The sequence below is a fragment of the Aythya fuligula genome, chromosome 16 (assembly GCF_009819795.1).
Source record: "Aythya fuligula isolate bAytFul2 chromosome 16, bAytFul2.pri, whole genome shotgun sequence".
Taxonomy (NCBI): domain Eukaryota; kingdom Metazoa; phylum Chordata; class Aves; order Anseriformes; family Anatidae; genus Aythya; species Aythya fuligula.
The window spans coordinates 8,071,404-8,089,447 of NC_045574.1; the positions used below are offsets into that span (position 1 = coordinate 8,071,404).

General features: G+C 44.3%; 1 protein-coding gene across 2 annotated transcripts; it reads right to left on the bottom strand.

The window, feature by feature from the left end:
- Positions 1-925: 925 nt before the first annotated feature.
- Positions 926-8,409, bottom strand: KCNG1 (potassium voltage-gated channel modifier subfamily G member 1). 2 transcript variants are annotated; one of them, XM_032198069.1, is made up of 3 exons: positions 8,373-8,409; positions 2,785-3,586; positions 926-2,287 (listed from the first exon to the last, which is right to left on the bottom strand). In XM_032198069.1, the coding sequence occupies exons 2-3, from the start codon at positions 3,538-3,540 to the stop codon at positions 1,517-1,519; spliced, it is 1,527 nt and encodes a 508-aa protein (XP_032053960.1). In that variant the 5' UTR covers positions 3,541-3,586; positions 8,373-8,409; the 3' UTR covers positions 926-1,516. The 2 variants fall into 2 exon arrangements, with proteins under 2 accessions (XP_032053960.1, XP_032053961.1); XM_032198070.1 differs by lacking the exon at positions 8,373-8,409 and having other exon boundaries at positions 2,785-3,777.
- Between the last annotated feature and the right edge of the window lie 9,635 nt (positions 8,410-18,044).

Below are 18,044 nucleotides of genomic sequence, written 5' to 3' on the forward strand. Positions count from 1 at the left end.
TAACATGGACTTGACCAAATAGCACAGGCTGAGGAACTTCCAAATCTCTCCCTAGCTCTTAACAGTTAGTGAGGAAAAAAAAAAGTGGAATTCATACATTTATCTTTTCTTTACCTCTGAGCACACATGAAGTCAAGCAATTGGATTTCACTCATTTTTTTTAAAAGGCCTGGAGTTTGTCTCCTGAGTTATGTGAACCAGTCTCGTTCCCTCTAAAATAAAAGGGAGGTCTGTCGGTAATCTCCAGAGAAAGAGGTGCCAAAGCCCAGCACCTTGCTGACCCGTGTACTCCCACTGGCTTCAGCAGGGGAACTTGGACCAAGACATATGTGGATGAATAATACACCTGTGCTTTAGGACCTAATTGCTTTTTCATAGCCTATTTAAAATTTTCTCTGGTACTGTGATGTCTGTAATAACAGTAAAGTTATAGTTAATTAAGTCTTAGGTCCCTCGTGATTGAGGACAGTAAAGTATAAAGCTGTCAGTACCCCCACTCCATGACTCAAATGATATTTTCTTTTTTTCATCATTGGCAACTTCCCACGACCATATATTTTCTGCTCCTTTTAAAGAACCAAATGCAGAATGTGAATGGGTAGCTGCAATATTGATCTGCCAAGTAATGGTAGGGTGTCCCCTGGAAACAGGCCTCTTTTAATTCTGTTTCATATCTGAGGTAAAGTAAAAACATGGAAACAGATGGTAGGGAACGACTGGCATCTTATCATGCATATTTCATTTGATTTGCAGCTATTCGCCTCTTGATAATGTTAAATGCTACAAAACTCAAAAGACTTTGTTCCTTGGAATCCTACATTTGGTGACATAGGATCAATGCTGTAACTTCATTTAAATTTTGAAGCTGGTGAGCTCTAAGTATTTACATCTTTAGCGAGGTTATGATACAAACACTTTGATTCTCTTTTTTTTTTTTTTTCTTTTTTTTTCCTGTTACGTTTATGGCTGACTTGTACAGAAATATACAGTTGGTGTTGTGAACAACAACTCTTAGTGTTTTTTTAACAGCACAATGGGACAAACAGCTGTGGTTATTTCCATCACGCTCTGAGGCATTTTACTGGGAGAGAATTTAGCCATTAATTTTCTTGTATTTACATTATTTATATACAAGAAGACCAAGAAAAATGGCAGCCTGCTTAATGATTATATACATTGTGATTTGTTTGAAAAAATGTGTATTTCAAATGACAAAACAGCCTGTCAAGTACAGAATTATATGTTGTTCCTATTTTTGTCAGAGAACTTTCAATCCCTAAAATCCCACCGTATGATTTCAGTGAAAGATCTGTCCCAAACGTTATACTGGGAAGGTCAGGGGGAAGAAACGACATAATAATAGCCTTCTTAAACCACATCAGTTCCTGGTTAATAGCCCCTTTTCTTCCTTCTAATATGAGGGTTACCTTTGTAAAAAGCTTCCAAAGCAAATTAAAAGATGAAATCTGTTACAACAAAACATTACTTGACACGAGAAAAAATAGCAACTTAAATTTCATTCATTGTCCCTAGTCTCAGAAGAGAGACTGGGAAATAAAATATCACTCCCTTGTGATGCATTGCTTATCTGAGACTTTGTTTTTAATAAGAACTGTGCTCTCCTGTACATTATTCTTTCCTGTTCTTGCTTTAGCTCAAGGTAGGACCGTGAAAACGTGTGGAAGATGGAAGTGACTGGAAATGCCATGAGGAGGATGCCGCTCAGGATGCTGCTCAGCGCCACCACTTGGCCGGGAATGCTCCTGGGAACCATATCTCCGTAGCCTACCGTGGTCATGGTGATGACAGCCCACCAGTAGCACGCGGGGATGCTGGTAAACTCCTGCGAGTCCGCCATCTCGTTCTCGATGACATACAGGAGCGGTGCAAACAGTGCAATGGCCACGCAGAGGAAGAGCAGCAGGAGACCAAACTCCCGGGTGCACCTGCGAGCGGTCAGCCCCAGCGTCTGCAGCCCCAGGGAGTGCCTGGCCAGCCGCATGACATAAAGAATCCTCAAGGCACGGAGTATACGGAGGACCAGACCTACTTTGTCCAGGTAGATGCTCCCAGAGCTGGGCTTTTTGTAGCCCACTGAAGTGGTATCTACTAGCAAAGTGATGTAATATGGCAGAATGGCTATGATGTCTATCAGGGTTAGAGGTCTTCTCAAAAATGCAAACTTGCTCTTTGCCTGGATGAATCTTAGCAGGAACTCCAGTGAAAACCACGCCACACAGACAGACTCCACAATGAAAATATTGTAGCACATCTGGGAACACTCACCCTGGAAGAAAGAGGAGGAGTTTGTAATCGGCACTTGGATAATAACTATTTTAGTTGGTACGGTGACAGAAAGAGAGTTTTGTGGGCTTTTTAAAACCCAAAATATTAAAGGAATTGAAGCTGTTGCTATGGGGAAACACATTGACAAATTGGAACAAGTTAAATGCAAAACTTAGACAAGAACTACTTATTGCACAGAAGATGTTGCTTGGTTATTTCAGGCATTCTAAATACCAAATGCAAGCCTAACAAGGTGTTATACAATACAAGTGTACTGAAGAATGCCCACTAACAACATTTTCTTTGGACGTAGAACTTGATATGGTTGATTCTTACAAGTAATTGAACACAGTCACGTAAGATTTCCAATCTTCTTTGTGCTATTTTTTCGCTCTAAAGGCAGCCGCAAAATCCCCATTCAAATCAATACCATCAGACCTCATATTTGTTCTGCTCTTCTCAGCATATACCGTTTTCCACCCTGAAAAGTTAACTTACCTTTTCCTCCTCCTCCCTTAGGTCAGGCATGGTGCTGATGGATAAATTCACTGCTGTAATAGTTACAAATAAAACAGACAAACAAGCAAACACTTTCCCAGGGAGGCCAGACTGGGGTCTTTCCACCATGTCTTGTAACTTTCTCATGCACAAGCCAATTTTTGTCTCCTCTAATGTTTCACCTGTTTCATTTTCTATGAGGTCATCCTCCCGTTCATTTATTTCAGTAAGCTCCTCCATTTTTTGCAGATACCTCCTTTTACAACACCAGTCCAAGTTGTCTTCCTCAATTCCCCAGTAGAGCAGCTCCTCTTGGAAAGACAACGCACACATCTCCCGCAGGAGCCGAAGTTTTCCAACCCGCAAAAAGGTCAGGATTGTCCTGAATGCTCCTGGGTTGCGGTCGAAAAAGAATTCATTACATGTCACATCGTAATCATCACAGATGTTTAGTATGTCATCAAAATTGTTGCAGAATTTTAGCTGTCCCAAACGTGTCAATGGGAATTCATCAAGCGTGGTCCATGGGAGCAAATACTTAATGCCCCCTACGTTTATAATAATATGATGCTTCCGATCATCAGGGTGAAACCCTTTCAGGAGATCCTCCTCAGGATGAATTAGCTTGGCTCTTTGGTAAAAGACTCCCTTAAGGGTTTCTGTTTCTGGAAAGAATGTGTGGTTGAAGGAAGTATCTGAAGCACAGCTCAGGGCACTATAGTCATAATCAGAATTTTCTCCAGGTAGAAGAGTCATCTTGGAAGGTAATTTCACATCACTTCGCTACTTCTGCAAGTGTCTTCTGGAATGAAAAACAGATATATGGGTTTAGTGAGTGAGTGGTTGTTTTCGAGTTTGGAACAAATGCAGTGACTGAGGCTCAGAAACATTTATGGTTGATAAAATAATTGGAAAGAAATCAGCAGTGTCTGAGTATGGTCAGAAAAGCTTTCTGGCGAGGCTCTTTTTGTCCAGTCAGGTAGAACTGACTCCATTTACTGACACTGGGGAACTTTTGTCTCAAATGCTGAGGTCTCAGTTCCCAGTGGGTACAGAGGGAAACCAGGAATAATTCCTGCATGTGACAGGATATTCCAGCTTCAGAAAGGAAGTGTCAAAATTATGATAGTATCACGTAAGAACATAGAATTCAAGTGTATTTTTTAGAAAAGGAAATTATGTCTTTTTTATTTAACATTACATGTTAAAATCTTAATTATTTTAGTTCCCATTAAGTATATAGAAAAAAAAAACAGAAGTCAATTATGCTGTAATTAACTAAATACTTTGAAAAACGGTTACTATAAGACTAATTTCTAAAAAGCCATATGGAAACAATTTTGGAAAAAACACTTCTATTGATGATCACATAAAATCTTTGTATAGAGTTTACTCATTTAATGACATGGCAACTCCCCTTTCACTGACTCATTTACGAAAGATTGTTAATAAATACATGAGAAATACATGGTTTCTACACAAAAATTGGAATATTATTTCAATTACAATTGGCACCCTAAACACAACAATAGGTCTTTGTTCTAACATTGAGTAGTAGCTGAGAACCAAGGTGACTACCTCCAGCTGTGATTCTAAGAAACCAAAAAATTCTTAAGATGACTTTGAAAATCAGATTCAAATTCTGCTCACACAAAACTAGTATGAAGTCTGTGGAATGCATGGACCACAAAGCTCAAATTGGTATAAAAAACAGGTACTGGAAATGTTAAAAGGTTTTGCCTCCCTGATTCACTGCAATTTAAAAGTCAGTCTGAAAGTCTGCTCTTGCTCAGGAGAATCGTACAGCCCTGCTTCTAGGTCTTCCATTCCCACAGTCAGCTACAGCTTTATGCAGTGTTTAATCCTTAAGCACAGAACTGTTGTTTTCAGAAGCTGGGGTTTGTAAACCACATCACTACAGCTGCACTTCAGTTTAAGAGCAACAGGCTTTCTTTGCTGCATGGGGGCTTAAAATAATATTTTCAATAAAATACTGTCTCAGTCCTGCTCCCAAACTTCCCAGAATTACTCTAAATGAAGCAGTTCCTTACATACTCTTACAGCTGAGCTTTGGATGGAGTTATGTGTTTTGATTTTTTTAATGTGTATACTCTTTAGTACAAAAAGAAATCATTAATTTACTTACCTTTAGGGCCTGTGGTAGGACTGTGGAAAAAGAAAGCCTACGGGAATATACAAGAATGGACAAGGTGTGATTCAGACCTTTCAAGAGCTGTGGTTCCATTTTCTGGCTGTTTTGGCAGAGGTAAGCTTTGTCATCTTGCTGCTATCCCAAAGTGGGATCTCTGTTGCTATTGCTAGTGATTTGAGATTGGCTGTTTAGAGGGTTAACCCACTCTCTGCTAAAATCTTAACTATGTTCAGCTTTCAGTACCTTATCACTACGTACTTGTTTGTATCACTGAGGGGCCCTGTCTTTGCTCCAGAATTATAACTCTTGGGAATCCCCATGGCAGGCAATGGGCAATTCTAAAACTTCCAAAGGAGTTTTAGAAAAGGAGGGTATAATAAACTCAAGTAAACTTCTAGATTATTTAAGTTTGTGTGTTGTCTCAAGAAAGACTTAAGTGAAGGCGTACTGATCTGCAAGTCCTGTTTTATGAACGAACATTACACAAAATGCAGTCGTACTAAAAAGTCACTGTCTAGAGAACTCCAGCCAACGCTGGGATTATCAGCGGAGCATCACGACAAACAGTGGCACTCTGCCACTGCCCACTGCTAAAGCTGCAGGGCTCAGATAAATGAATGGATCTGAGGAGAATGACAGCTGGCTCACATAGTGCTAGCTAGAGCATGTTGAACAGTGCAAGCAAGGAGCAGTTGAGCTTGTAATTACCCTGACTTACAGTCCTATCACACGAAGCACTCCTAGTGACCTAAGAGCTGGTCTACTAAAGCATGCCCGTCTGCAGAAATGCTGCACTGTGAGCTCAAGCTGTAGGTGGGAAAATGGAGCTACCTGATGTATGGTTACGTAGGATCCTTCTCCTTAAGAGTAACTGTTGTTTTCTTTAGAAACAAGTTTTTTCCCCTCTGCCTCAACTATGTCTAAGGCTGGGCTTGCCTAAAGAGAATAAAGATCATGATTTATGGAAGACTGTGGATAAATGGGAGCTAAGTTAACCGGTTTCCCTTCTGTAATACCAGATGATGTTGGTTAGCAACAATTTATCCTCTGAATCTCAGCCAGGAAAAATGAGGAGGCAGCTCATCTCTGTGACTGGTTTGATCTCCCACCACATCCATTGTTGACACAATGGAAAGAAATGGGGAGAGGGAAATGTAAATGTTCGCGTGTGTCAGACACACGCTGTAACCCTGAGGCATCAACTGTGAAACAACAGAGCAAAGAAAAAATAATTTCGTTCTTCATTTCCAGCTTCTCGACCTGTGCGAGACAATAAATTGGACAAATTAATCCCCTGTGTAACACACAGTGACTGCAGTTATGAAAGGTGGTTCCTTCTATTTCCATAACCAGAACTGGCAAGCCCACAGGCTCCACGTAGGCAGCTTTGGTATTTCATACTGTACATGTGTTATTTACGTGATTTTTTACCTCCGATACACAAAGCTTCATATCTAAGAGGGAAGAATAGGAGAAAATAAGGGACAATAGGAAGGATGGTCTGAATTGAAGGAGAAGAGGAAGGTGAAAAATAAAGCCATGTGCTTCTTTGCATGTTTCTTCATTGGAAGGCACCTCTCAGAATGATGATCAGCACTACTTTAAGATGGGAGCTATCTGATGATTAGAAAGGGTTTTTTTTTTGTTAGTCAGCTTGCAAAAAGAGCAACCTGCTTTACTCGTGGATTGCAGACTGATGACATTGGGGATAGGTGTAAGAAATGCATTCAGAAGTACGTTATTAGAATATAAAAACACATTAGCCTACAGCAACCATTTTCACAACAATTAAACAAGATGAACTTTAAGGATGTGCTATAACAGTAAAATCCTCCTTCAGATAAAACTGCTCTGGTTATGTAGGGCCCAGTGATAAAATCCATCCTCATCTGAGATAGCATTCTGCCCTTTGAATGCTTGGGAGTTTGTGGAGTCCGGTTCTTTCCAGCTCCCTCGCTCATCTTGTGTGCTTGTTTTTGATAACTCACTTCTCCCTGAGCTTCTTTACTTTTGTTTGTAAGCTTACCAGGGCAAGAATTGACTCCTACCACATTATACAGTCCTGATTGAAGTTCTGGCTTCTAGAAACCACAGTAATACAGAATAACTGTCCCATGGCAAGAGCTCTTGGTGACTCTAAATGGTGTGTCCTGCATGTGAATCAAGATATAACATCTTTTTAAAAATCTCTCTTGCACAAGATGATATTCTGATCCATTATGTCTGGTGAAGAAATTGAATTAGAAATCTGTACTGCCCTTACTTTCAGCACAAATTCAGGAAGGGTGCCAGACTCCTAGACAGTGGGGGAAAGAATTATTAAAGGTGCCCTTCTGAGGTAAAGAAATAAAAACCCGAAGTAACATGCTAAAATTCCACTTCAAGTTCTGTTCTCCCCCCTCCAGCATCCTCTGCAGTATTTTGAATTCTGCAGTGCATCTCTGATGTAATCAGAGCTCCTGCAAGGAGTCCTGATACTGCTCTGTGATGCAGACAATTCAAAGTTGTGCTTGGGTGATAACAAGCATGCAAGGAAGATGCGTAACTCCCCCCTAGACTCTTCTATCAATTCCAGTGCCTGGAACTGATCTCTGCTGCCTTTTACCATTTCAAAATTTAGCAGAAAAAAGTTTCAGTGCAGGGTGAATGTGAATACAGTGACTTGTCAGAAAGGATCCTGTAAAAAACGGCTTTGCAGTTTCCATGTTTTATAGTTTTCTTAGTTAAAATAGCCAGTGTTAAATGCAGCTCTCTTCTGACACCTGATTTCCATCCTGTATCACCACTGGCAGGGTCCCCCATGCAATACCAAGCTGTGCTCACACAGCTCTCTAGGTAGCAACAACAAATCTCAAACTTTAGCTCTGCGTGCAAAGTGAACCTCCAGCCAAATTGAAGTAAAACTTACAGGGGTCAATGTATAGCATAAACCAAAGTAATCCTGAAAAAACACACAAACACAAAAAACCAAACATATCTGCATGCTGCTCTCCTTGATCTGGTCAGTGTTACGCTTTAGGGCATCTTGTGACATCCTACAAACTGAATGATGACAAACGTTACCCGGTGGTTTGTTTTATATGGCTGAGCCCTATTCTGCCGGTAACATTCAGAAGTGAAATAACTTTGCTAGATAACTTATATCCCCAGGAGAAGGTTCGGACATACATTACAGGCAATAACTACGGTAGTTCACTCACACTGAAATATATTTGTTAAGCAATTTTAGCAAGTCATATTGAAAACAGTCTTTTAAACATCTTGTCATAAAGTAAAGGATTTGGCATTTATTTGCATATAGCCGTATTTTGCCATTGAAATAAAGGTAGTCATGGAGCAGATATTTTACGAATGTTGTCTCTGCCCCCCCAAATCTTTTCAAACAAAAAAAAAACCTGCCAGAAATACAATGTTTATCAAGACCAGTTAACTTTACCTATTAGCTGCCGCGACCGCGAGTCCCTAAGTAGCTCGGTAGCAAAGCCATCTCGAGTATTTCAAAGAGAACTCTGCAAGACACCTTCAGGTTAGCCCAGGACGAGGAAATCTCAGCCGGCAGCCTCCGCACCGCGCCGTGCCGCCACCGGGCTCGGCGGGAGCGAGCGGGAGCCGCGGCGGGGCTGGCGGAGCATCCCCAGCGCAGCCCGCAGGACGAGGCGGCTCCCGCAGCCGGCAGAAGGCGGGGAGCAGCCGGGAAGGGCCCCGCCGGGAGCCGAGCGCCTCCCGCTGCGGGGAGCGGAGGCAGCCCGCTCCTTCTGCCAGCCCTGCCGCAGGAGCCGACCTGTTGCTGCAACCCCTGCGGGGACCCGCACGACCCCCGGAGGGGAACCCCGGAGCCGGGGGGGAGCCCACCGTGCCGGGCTGTGCCTCCCGGTGCCCGCAACCCCGGCGGAAAAGTTCCCCGCAAACTTGCCTGGTGCCGGGCGGCGGGGGGCGGCCCCGCGGCATGGGGGCGGCCGCAGCCCCGGGTGCCGCTGCCCAGCTCCCCGCTCCCCGGGCCGCAGCCAGAGCCGGAGCCGCAGCCGGCGAGGGTCCCGGTGCCGAGCGCTCCGCATGGCGCATCCGGAGGCTCCCCCCGCGCAAAAGCCGCGCAAAAGGCGCGCAGAGCCCGCCCCGCGGGGGCGCGCCCGAGCTGGCGGCGGGGCCGGGGCAGGAGGGGCTCGCCCGCACCTCCCGCTCTACGGAGCCGCTTCTCCGCGGGGCCAGGGGCTCGCCGGGGAAAGGGGGCAGCCCGCTGGGGTCGTGCCTGGCACCGGGGGGGCGCAGCGGCAGGGTGGAGGGCGGACAGACGGATGGACGGACGGACGGACGGACGGACGGACGGGTGCTGCCCCGCTGTCACCCCCGGTGGGGTGCTGGAAGCAGGGTGCTGCCCACCGGTGGCACCCTTAATGAACTTGTGGTGCTCTTCCCACTCGGTGCTGTGCGTGTCCCCGAGAAGTGTGCAAGGCTCGCGCACACACACACACACACACACACACACACACACACACACGGCCCCCCCCCCAGAGGGATGGCTCCAGGGAAGCCGAAATCCCGTGCAGGGGTCACCACACCGCACCCCTCGCACAGCTCAGGGGAGCGCTCCCCGTGCCCGCTCTGCACGGGAACCTGCGGGACAGCCGGGGGGAGCTCCTCGGAGCGGGGATCGGCTCCGATTTTAAGCGGGGAATTAAACCTGGGTGGCGGGGTTAAGGAGCCGGCAGCATCCTCAGCTCTGCCACGGACTCGTTCGTGGGCAAACCACTCCCACCCCACGTGTGCTGGCTCCCGGGGGGCGCAGAGCTGCTGTGCTCCTGCTCCTCGGCTGCTCTTACCTGCCTGGGCAGGGGTCCTGGAGGCAGGGAAACTCCTGCGGGTGGGCTCCGGCACCTCGGGCCGGGCTGGGGAAGGCACCTCGAGCCGCGTGGGACAGGGGCTGTCTCCTGTTCTGAGCATTATGCACTGGCACCAAGAGCAGAGGGGGGGTCTCATTTCAAGTGAGGTCCTTTGTTGCTATGGTAATACAAATTGAAAACCTATACTATAGTAATTTTAGCAAAATCTCTCTCTCTCTCTTTTTTTTTTTTTTTCTAAATTAAATTGGACTGTGCTTCAGAATTGTGTGGGCTTACTGAAATAGTCATGCTTGTATTCTTCAACAGGAGTTGTTAAACAGCACTTCTGGAGGGCTGTCATCGGCTGTGGCTGAGAGCAACTTGCTGCTTTTTTCCCGATATCCGATTTTTATTTGATTTTGGGAAGTTTTCTTAGGATGGCTCTCAGCCTTTAACTCTAGAAGAGAGGTAGCTGGTTTTACTGACCACAGTGAGATGTATGGAGAGTTTTGCCCTTTGTGTATTCTATAACAGTCCTGCTAATGAAAACCTGTATTTCCAAAGCCTTTATGGATGGTTAGTGTCAAAAAGGAAGGACACACAAATAGGATCTCTCAGGGAATTTTCCAGGATCATTTTTCGCTGGTATTTTCTGTGATAACTTGGGCGATGGAGTGGATTGTACTTTTATAACACTTGCAGTGATTCCAGTCACGGCGTACAAGACTGGGTTTTAAAATGACCCTGAGATATTGAAGACCCAGTCTAAATTCAGCATGATAAAATTCTAGCAGAAGAAGTATGAAGTACGCCACTTAGGAAGGAATATCACATGTCAAACGAGGACTGTCTCGTTAGGAGAAAATACTGCAGGAGAGAGCCTTGGGATTGTAGTGGGTCATGGACTGTGCAGTGCTGCAAAATAGTTGTGCTGTTCTGAGCTCCAGTAGCAGGAGGATCGTATGTAAGGCATTGGAGGGTGTTATTTCTGTTCTGTTTAGCAACAGGCAGGCTTGACTGAAGCACGCTATCCAGTTTCAAGCGTTACACACACTTTTAAAGAAAGATGTGGGCAAACAAGACAGGAGAATAGCAACCAGAGCTGCAAGGGGCTTAGGAAATGTAAGCTATGAGGCGTGATGGAATTTGATTGTTTGATCTCGAAAAGAAAACACAATGTAAGGACATGGAACAGTCTTCAGATGTGTAAACACATTTGTAAAGATGGCAGTAATCAGTTGTTCTGTGACCACCAATGGCAGGATAAAAAGCAACTTCCTGAAGTGCAATTAGGGAGATTACTTAAGATATCAGGCGGAAGGAAAAAAAAGAGAGAAAAAAACCCACCTGCTACTGTGTGAGCAGCCAGAATCTCAGGAGATTTAGAAAGAAGATTTAAAGGAGATTTATTTATTTATTTATTTTATTTTTTAAAAAAGGTTGGATAAACATCTATCAGGGCTGTCTGTAGCATGAACGGCCATTCCTCAGAGCAGAGAAGATCTTGTTCCAGTGATCTCCCGAGATGTTTACCAGCCCATGTTTCTAGGATTTCTGATTGTCAAACAAGCTACACCTATCTATTCAGGAGAGGCTTAATAGCATGGCATAGAAGAAGAACTCATTACACATCCTGCATATGATTAATGCAGCACTTTTAAGTAAGTCACCCCAGACTATGCATCAGTATCTCTTTAAGATCTGGAGACTGCAGCAGGTAGTGAGTGGAGCTATCCATTCCAAGTAAGCGGTTTTCAAATCCACTTTTGAACAATAATGATTGAAAATTGTTACTGCTTGATCGCCAGTGCAAATTTAAGCATCTTGGAACTCGCTTGGTACTTACTGTCAAAATCACCACTTCATTTTTGGATGCTGGCGGAGTCAGGTGAGGTCAAGAACTTCATTGAGAGCCTGACTTTTTGAAATGAGAAATGAAAGGCAGATGTGAGAGCACTAACTGCAGGCTATACTAAATCTGTTCTGGCAAATGGAGATCTGTACTCTTCAGGCATGCCTTTCCTCCATCTTTCATGAACATGGAGTTTATGTGAAAAACAAAAGTTGTACATGCCCTTGAAGATAACAAGAAGTGCGCTAGCAGTTCATCTGCAGTGATAAGCTGACTGCAGCACAAACTGGCTGAGGATTCCCCGAGTAAATCTACTACTTTCTGCTCCTTGAGGAATTAGCATTGCCACAGAGTAAAAAATTAATCCCACTTTCATTACTTTTTGCAGCTTACGGCTGCTTTTCCTCTGTTCCTTTGATTGTTGACATTGAAATCCCTTTCTGTCATTTCTCTGGCTTTTGCAGATAATTCCAGCATCATTCTGCAGTCAGGAGCAGTGCTGCCAGCAAAACAAAGTATTTCAACTTTACTGCACCTTTCACCTCTAACTTTCCAAACAAAGCAGGAGGGTAAATTAATTTCTTATAAAATAGAATGTAAATTCCTATGCAGCTGAAAGATGAGAATTTGCAAAATGAAGCTACAGAGCAAGGATTGTTCACAGAACTTACTCATTAGAAAATTTCAGCTAATGGATACATTAAAAAAATGCCATCTGTTTGAGGAAGACTCTCTAAGCAGAGACAGAAGCAAAAGTAATTGAATAAACTATGTATGAAAAATTATTCACCTGCTTTTAGAAAACTTAATATTTTTGTCTTTTGAGGATTCTATGTAATATATATGCAAAATGTTAAGCTGAAGGTGGATAGCACAGACTGCTCTTGTACAGAGATTCAAAAAGGTCTGAAAAAAGAATGTATCAAAACCCACGATACATTTTGCTGTGTATCAGTGGTGTTCTCACACAGAACATGGGAATTCCTTCAAGACCAAGGAAATCTATTCCTGCATTTCTGTTTATACCCAGATGCATTTGTATCTTGATTTCTGCTATTGCATAAAGAAAGCAGTTATGTGACACCCGTGATTTTGGCAATGGGGAAAGACTGTGAAGGGCAGTGAGAGAGTGCAGCTACTCAGTCTTAGCACCATGCACAGCAACGGAAGCAGCAAGTGTTTGCCAGTTCAGCTCTGTCAACCCTTCCAATACGACAATCCTACTGGGAAAGAAGGGCTTTAAAGTGACTGCAGATTAGGTAATGATCGTGGCCTTCCCTAAAATTCTCAAGCTGTGGGCACCCGTGGGACCACTTGGCCCAGGCTGCGCAGCAGATGAGCTGGTTTCAGGTGGTAGCCATTGCTTGGTGGAAAAGGTCCTCAAAATGATCTGGGCATGGCAGTTTTCAGCAGTTCTCCTGGAATGGACATGGAGGTCCATGTGCTGAACGCTAGCCAGCTATGTGCCTTGGTAACCAAGAACACTAGCAGCATCCTGGGATGTATTAACAGGAGCTTAGCCACAGATCAAGAGCAGTGGTTACTCCCTGCTAGATGACTTCTAGAATACTGCACCCAGTCTTGGGCCCACAGGACAGGATAAACATCCATAAACTGAACTGAGCTCAGCAGAGGGCCACCAAGATGGTCAGTGGCTGGAGCACATGTTCTGTTGAGAGACTGAGAGAACTGAGCACTTGGAGAATAGCAGGTTTCAGGGATTCCTAATAGCTTCCAATATCAACAAGATTTTCAGAAAGCTGGAGGTGGGCTCTTCACTGTGGTGCATGGCAGGAGGACAACTGCCCTGGGGTTTCCAAGGCCAGCTTGGTTAAGACTTGAGCAACCAAGTCTGCTCTCATAGCTACCCTTGTGTTGAGCAGAAGGCTGAGCAAGAAGGCTGCCTGACATCTCTTTCAGCCTGAGTGTTTCCGTGTTTGGATGGTAATTGCTGTTGGAAACGCTACTGCCATCGTCAGCTTCCCCTGTGAGTCCAAGGTGACCTTTGACATAAGGAGATCGCACACTGCTTGCAGATGGACCCAGTTCTTGTGTCACTGCATGGCGAGACATTTCTTTGCTGATTTATGGCCTATGCAGGCATTTCTGTTGCTTGCTCTTCTCATGTCTTTTCTCATGAATAGCCCCATTACTCTTAATGCAGTGCTTCTGTAGCACACTTTCCTGTGGGTAAAGCTTCGGAACACGTCCCTGACTTTTATTACAAGTAACCCAGTTAAAACAGCAATTTGTCTTTTGCTGGAATTCACAGAGATGCTTAGGTTACAGAGTTGCAATAGCAGGGGACGAGACTCGACAATCCAGGTTCCTGTGTTTCTGTGCTCCTCACATCTTGCAGTTCTTCCTGTCACTACAAGAAGCCTTCAGAAATCCACGTACTTTCTCCATGCCCTGGTTTAGGACATGTCCCTCCCAGCCACACAGACGTGCATTTGCGTTGCAGTAGTGTTTATCTTTACTGTGCTTCCCCAGAGAGGTAAAGTGCTCTGCCAGCCAGAAGCAATTGGCTAAAAGTCTCAGCTTCACCATTCCAAGCATGTCTCCAAGCTCTCAGAGCAGTCCTCCTTGAGCACATACTGCAGGTAAGCCCTGTCTCCATTGTAGCAGCGTGTTTGTCTGGTTTTGGGGTCCTTCTCCAAGGAATGCTAATGATCTCCTTGCCTGCCTTGCTTGAGGTAAATGTGTCAATTTAATTACCTTTGCTGCTAAGTGAGATGCATTTGACCAAATGTGGTTACCCGCTTTAAAGTAGAGCACAAATAAACTAACGTCTGACTCAATGGGTGACTCAAGACTCAACTCACTGCGAAAGGAATCTCAGGTAATCTGGCATCTGATGCCCACATTTGGACAGCGGAGTCTCACCTGGAATTACCTCCCTAAGGCCACAAAAGTTCTGTAGCAGAGACAGGATTCAATTTAGACATCTTACTCTGGTCTTTAGTCATTGAACCAGAGCCTCAGACATTCATGTTTAGAGAAAAGCTTTCCTTTAGCTTTATTCCTTGTGCAGCTTTTTTGTGAGTTTTGTGCTTGCGTTTGTGATTGCACATGGTCAGAGTCAGGCTTTTCTACTGTTCTCCTTCTGTTTGCTCTTGCTGAAAATGATTAGGGAGAACTCCTGCACGAGCTTCTGCACGGCTGTATCGCGTTATCGTGGCATTGAGGGAGAGAGGAGTAACACATACCTCCTCCATCTGCAGCTCCGTGGCTGTTATGTTTATGTTTGCAAGGTGGCCAATGTGACTAAAATTAATTTACAAACACTTGAAGTCTTACTCCGGTACCTCATGCTGCCAGCCTCCCCCATATCCCCACTGCAGATACGCTGAGGCTTGTTCTGAACACTCCTTTGGTGTACGTGTGTGTGACTGCTACCTGTGGTCTACTCTGCTGGAAAATGGGAGTTTTAGAAGTAGGGAACATCGGTGGACACAAAAACAGAATCAGCACAGACTCTGACTCTACAAAGCAAATAGGAAATGGACAGGTCCTGAAAGTGGAAAACAGCAGGAGGTCAGGAGCACAGTTGTGTAGAAAACTCCTTTTAATTTAAACAGGGAATAAGATATGGATGTACTTGAAGTCTCACAAGATTTTAGTTTGGCCTGTGCAGCATACATTCCTAAGCTTAGTGTGTCTCAGGGGCTTGGCTGTGCAGCACGCTACTCCACGTAGGTTGTGCCCACCCTTGGAAAATCCTATAACTTCATGAGCGAGCAGAGGAATCTCTGCATACATATATTTTGCATATTTTGCATAATCTCTGCCTAATCTGAATGTGCAGTTAATGTACTAGCAAAGGGTAAACAGGAGCATCACTGCATGCAGGTTGCTCTTGGCACTTTGAATCTGTTTTCAGGTTAGGCACACAACAGTAACCATGTGGCATGCCACTGCAGAGCCACATTAAAAAAATACCAAAACATTTGATAAAATGCATTATTTCAACACATCTAAATTATTATTTTATATCCTGTACTAACAAAACCAGCAAAAGTGTTTACAGGAGAGGAAGGTTCTTTGGCTGCAGTGCGTTTCAGGGGGCTGCTGTATAGAAACTATCAGGGCAGCGTATTATTTATCACGGCTCTGGCAGGCTTCCAAAAACATGTCACTTTTTTTTTTTCAGATTGCTGAACCGAAAGAGCCTTGAAAGGATCTGAGAAATGCCTTTCCAAGCGTGTGTTTAGGCATCAGTATTGTTCAGCTTTATGAGAAAGAGTAGATAACACTCCTGAACACCTTGTTACTGCATCTGCCTCAGATTAGTCACAGAAATCTTCTTTCGTGGCCTCTGTTCAGGCAACGAGAAGATGTGGGTGTATTCATATAGTATACATGTGGGTCTAGGGATGTGTCTTTGGACCTTACTGATGTAAATATGAATTCTAGTATGCAATTCCCTGTGAAAATTGCCAGAGCTTTGTAGACCTGGCAGTCTTAGATGCCAGCTTAGTAAGTCTAGGTCCCAGCTGGCCTTGTTCTTGCTTTGCGTCCTCTGGGGAGGAGCGCAGAGCTCCCTGCTGGGGCTCTCCTCTTTCCCTTTGCTGGAACAGACTCAGTGCATCCAGCTCCCCTAGGCTCCCGCAGTAGCACACAACCCCTATTTTCCATCATCCCACCCATCTGATGGCAGTTCACCCCTCATGGACAAGGCACAGCAGGAGCACAAGCACCGCCTTGGCAACAAGTGGAACAATCCACAGGCAAGAAGGAGCACAGCAGTGTGTGCTCCCTGCCTTCATCACTTCTTCACCCATGAAGGTTTGGTCTGAGAGTAGGCTCTGAAGAGGGCACAGGAATGGCCAGGACAACACATGGCATCTTCTCCAGAAAATAGTGTCTCTTCGTGCTGCCAGCTCCCCTCTCCACTGAATGAACTCACAGCTCAATATCCATATTCTTATCCTTTATTTCTCTAGGACTAGTTTCTTGGGTTTAGTTCATGGTAAAATTCCAGGGTGTTGGAGTCCAAGCTCTCTGCAGGGAGACTGGAGAAATCTGGAGTCAGCCATTCCCTCCTTCCAGTGCATTTCCATTTGAATGGGAGCCTTTCAAATTAATGACTTTTTACTGTCAGCCCTTTTGAGATTCATTCTGTCATGGACAAGAAAAGAAAAATAGAGAGGCCAAATGGCCCCACTTTCAAAACAGAATCTGTGGTATGAAACACTTAACAGGGAGAGAGTCCCTAATGCCAAACTAAATTTACAAGTTGTTCCCTGATGATAGATTCCACAAACTGTCAAAATGTCACTGGAAGTTGCCAGGCACACAATTTTTGGACGTTCACTTCTGTTCAAAGATATATTTAAGAAGACAAGATGGGTTTCCATTACATTTGCTTTTCTAGCTCAATCAATTTTTCATGCTCATGACACATTAAGCAAAATTGAAATAATTATCTTAGTCATAATACTTTGGTTTGTACAATAACAAATTTGGTGATGCAGTTTTCAAAAACGATTTTGACAATATAAAAGAAAATTTTTATTAGGCAAAAACATCCTGCATGACTGCTGCAATTGCTGTTACAAAACCATGGGGGTATGCCGTACAATGGCATTTCTGCAGGTAAACACAACACTTTAAAAAGTCCCAATCCCTGCCTTCTCCATCCAGACAAACCTCATTCTTCGAGGTTTGACCGAGTAAAGAGTAAATGAGAACCTGAGGAGTTTGTGTGGTTTGAGTCCCCAGGTAAGTGCTGCCCTTGTTCTGCACAGTGCGGCGCTGAGTTGGTGCTTCCTCTGCTCACTCAGCACCGTGGTTGCACAGGAACTGCGCACACAGGCAGTGGCCGGGACACCAGGAGACAGGGCACAGTGCTGCTGTTCCTGTCTTAGCTCTGGGGCACTGGAGGAATTGTGTTACGGCTTGTGCTTATTTTCCCTCAGGAGATTTGTCTCTTGTGTCTGCGAGGGCAGAATATTTTCAATAGCAAAAAAAATGCACATGTTCACCACTGGAAATCTTCCCTTTAGGAAGGGAACCATCTGGAGAATACGCTGTAAAATAGGCCCTGAATGAGCTCCCAGACTCAGCGGGACTTGGAGATAATTCTGTAGGTAGCAGAGCTGTTAATGTAGTTATAGTCCCAAGTAATAGTGAGACCAGCTGACTGGCCATTTGCACAGGAATTTTCCATCTCTGCATGCACAATGGGCAACTTCGTGCTCAGCTGAAACACCCAGTACACAAACATTTAATGTGTTTATTTGTTGCATGCTGTGGTGAAAACAAGATCCTTGCCATTCATTTGGTTGGCTGTGAGCAGCATCTTTCTTGCTGTTTCTCTGCATCTGTACTCTGCTTGGAAAATACAGCAGCGTGCGAATGAATGTTTCATTCCATGTCTGAAGTTGTGTCGTGCACTTTTAATTAAAAAACTTTATGAGTGGTTGAAGCCCTGTAG

Coding starts and splice junctions, on each gene's coding strand:
- KCNG1 (XM_032198069.1), bottom strand. CDS start 3,540: ATGACTCTTCTACCTGGAGAAAATTCTGATTATGACTATAGTGCCCTG. Junction 2,288..2,784: donor TAAGGGAGGAGGAGGAAAAG/GTAAGTTAACTT, acceptor TCTTTCTTCCAG/GGTGAGTGTTCCCAGATGTG.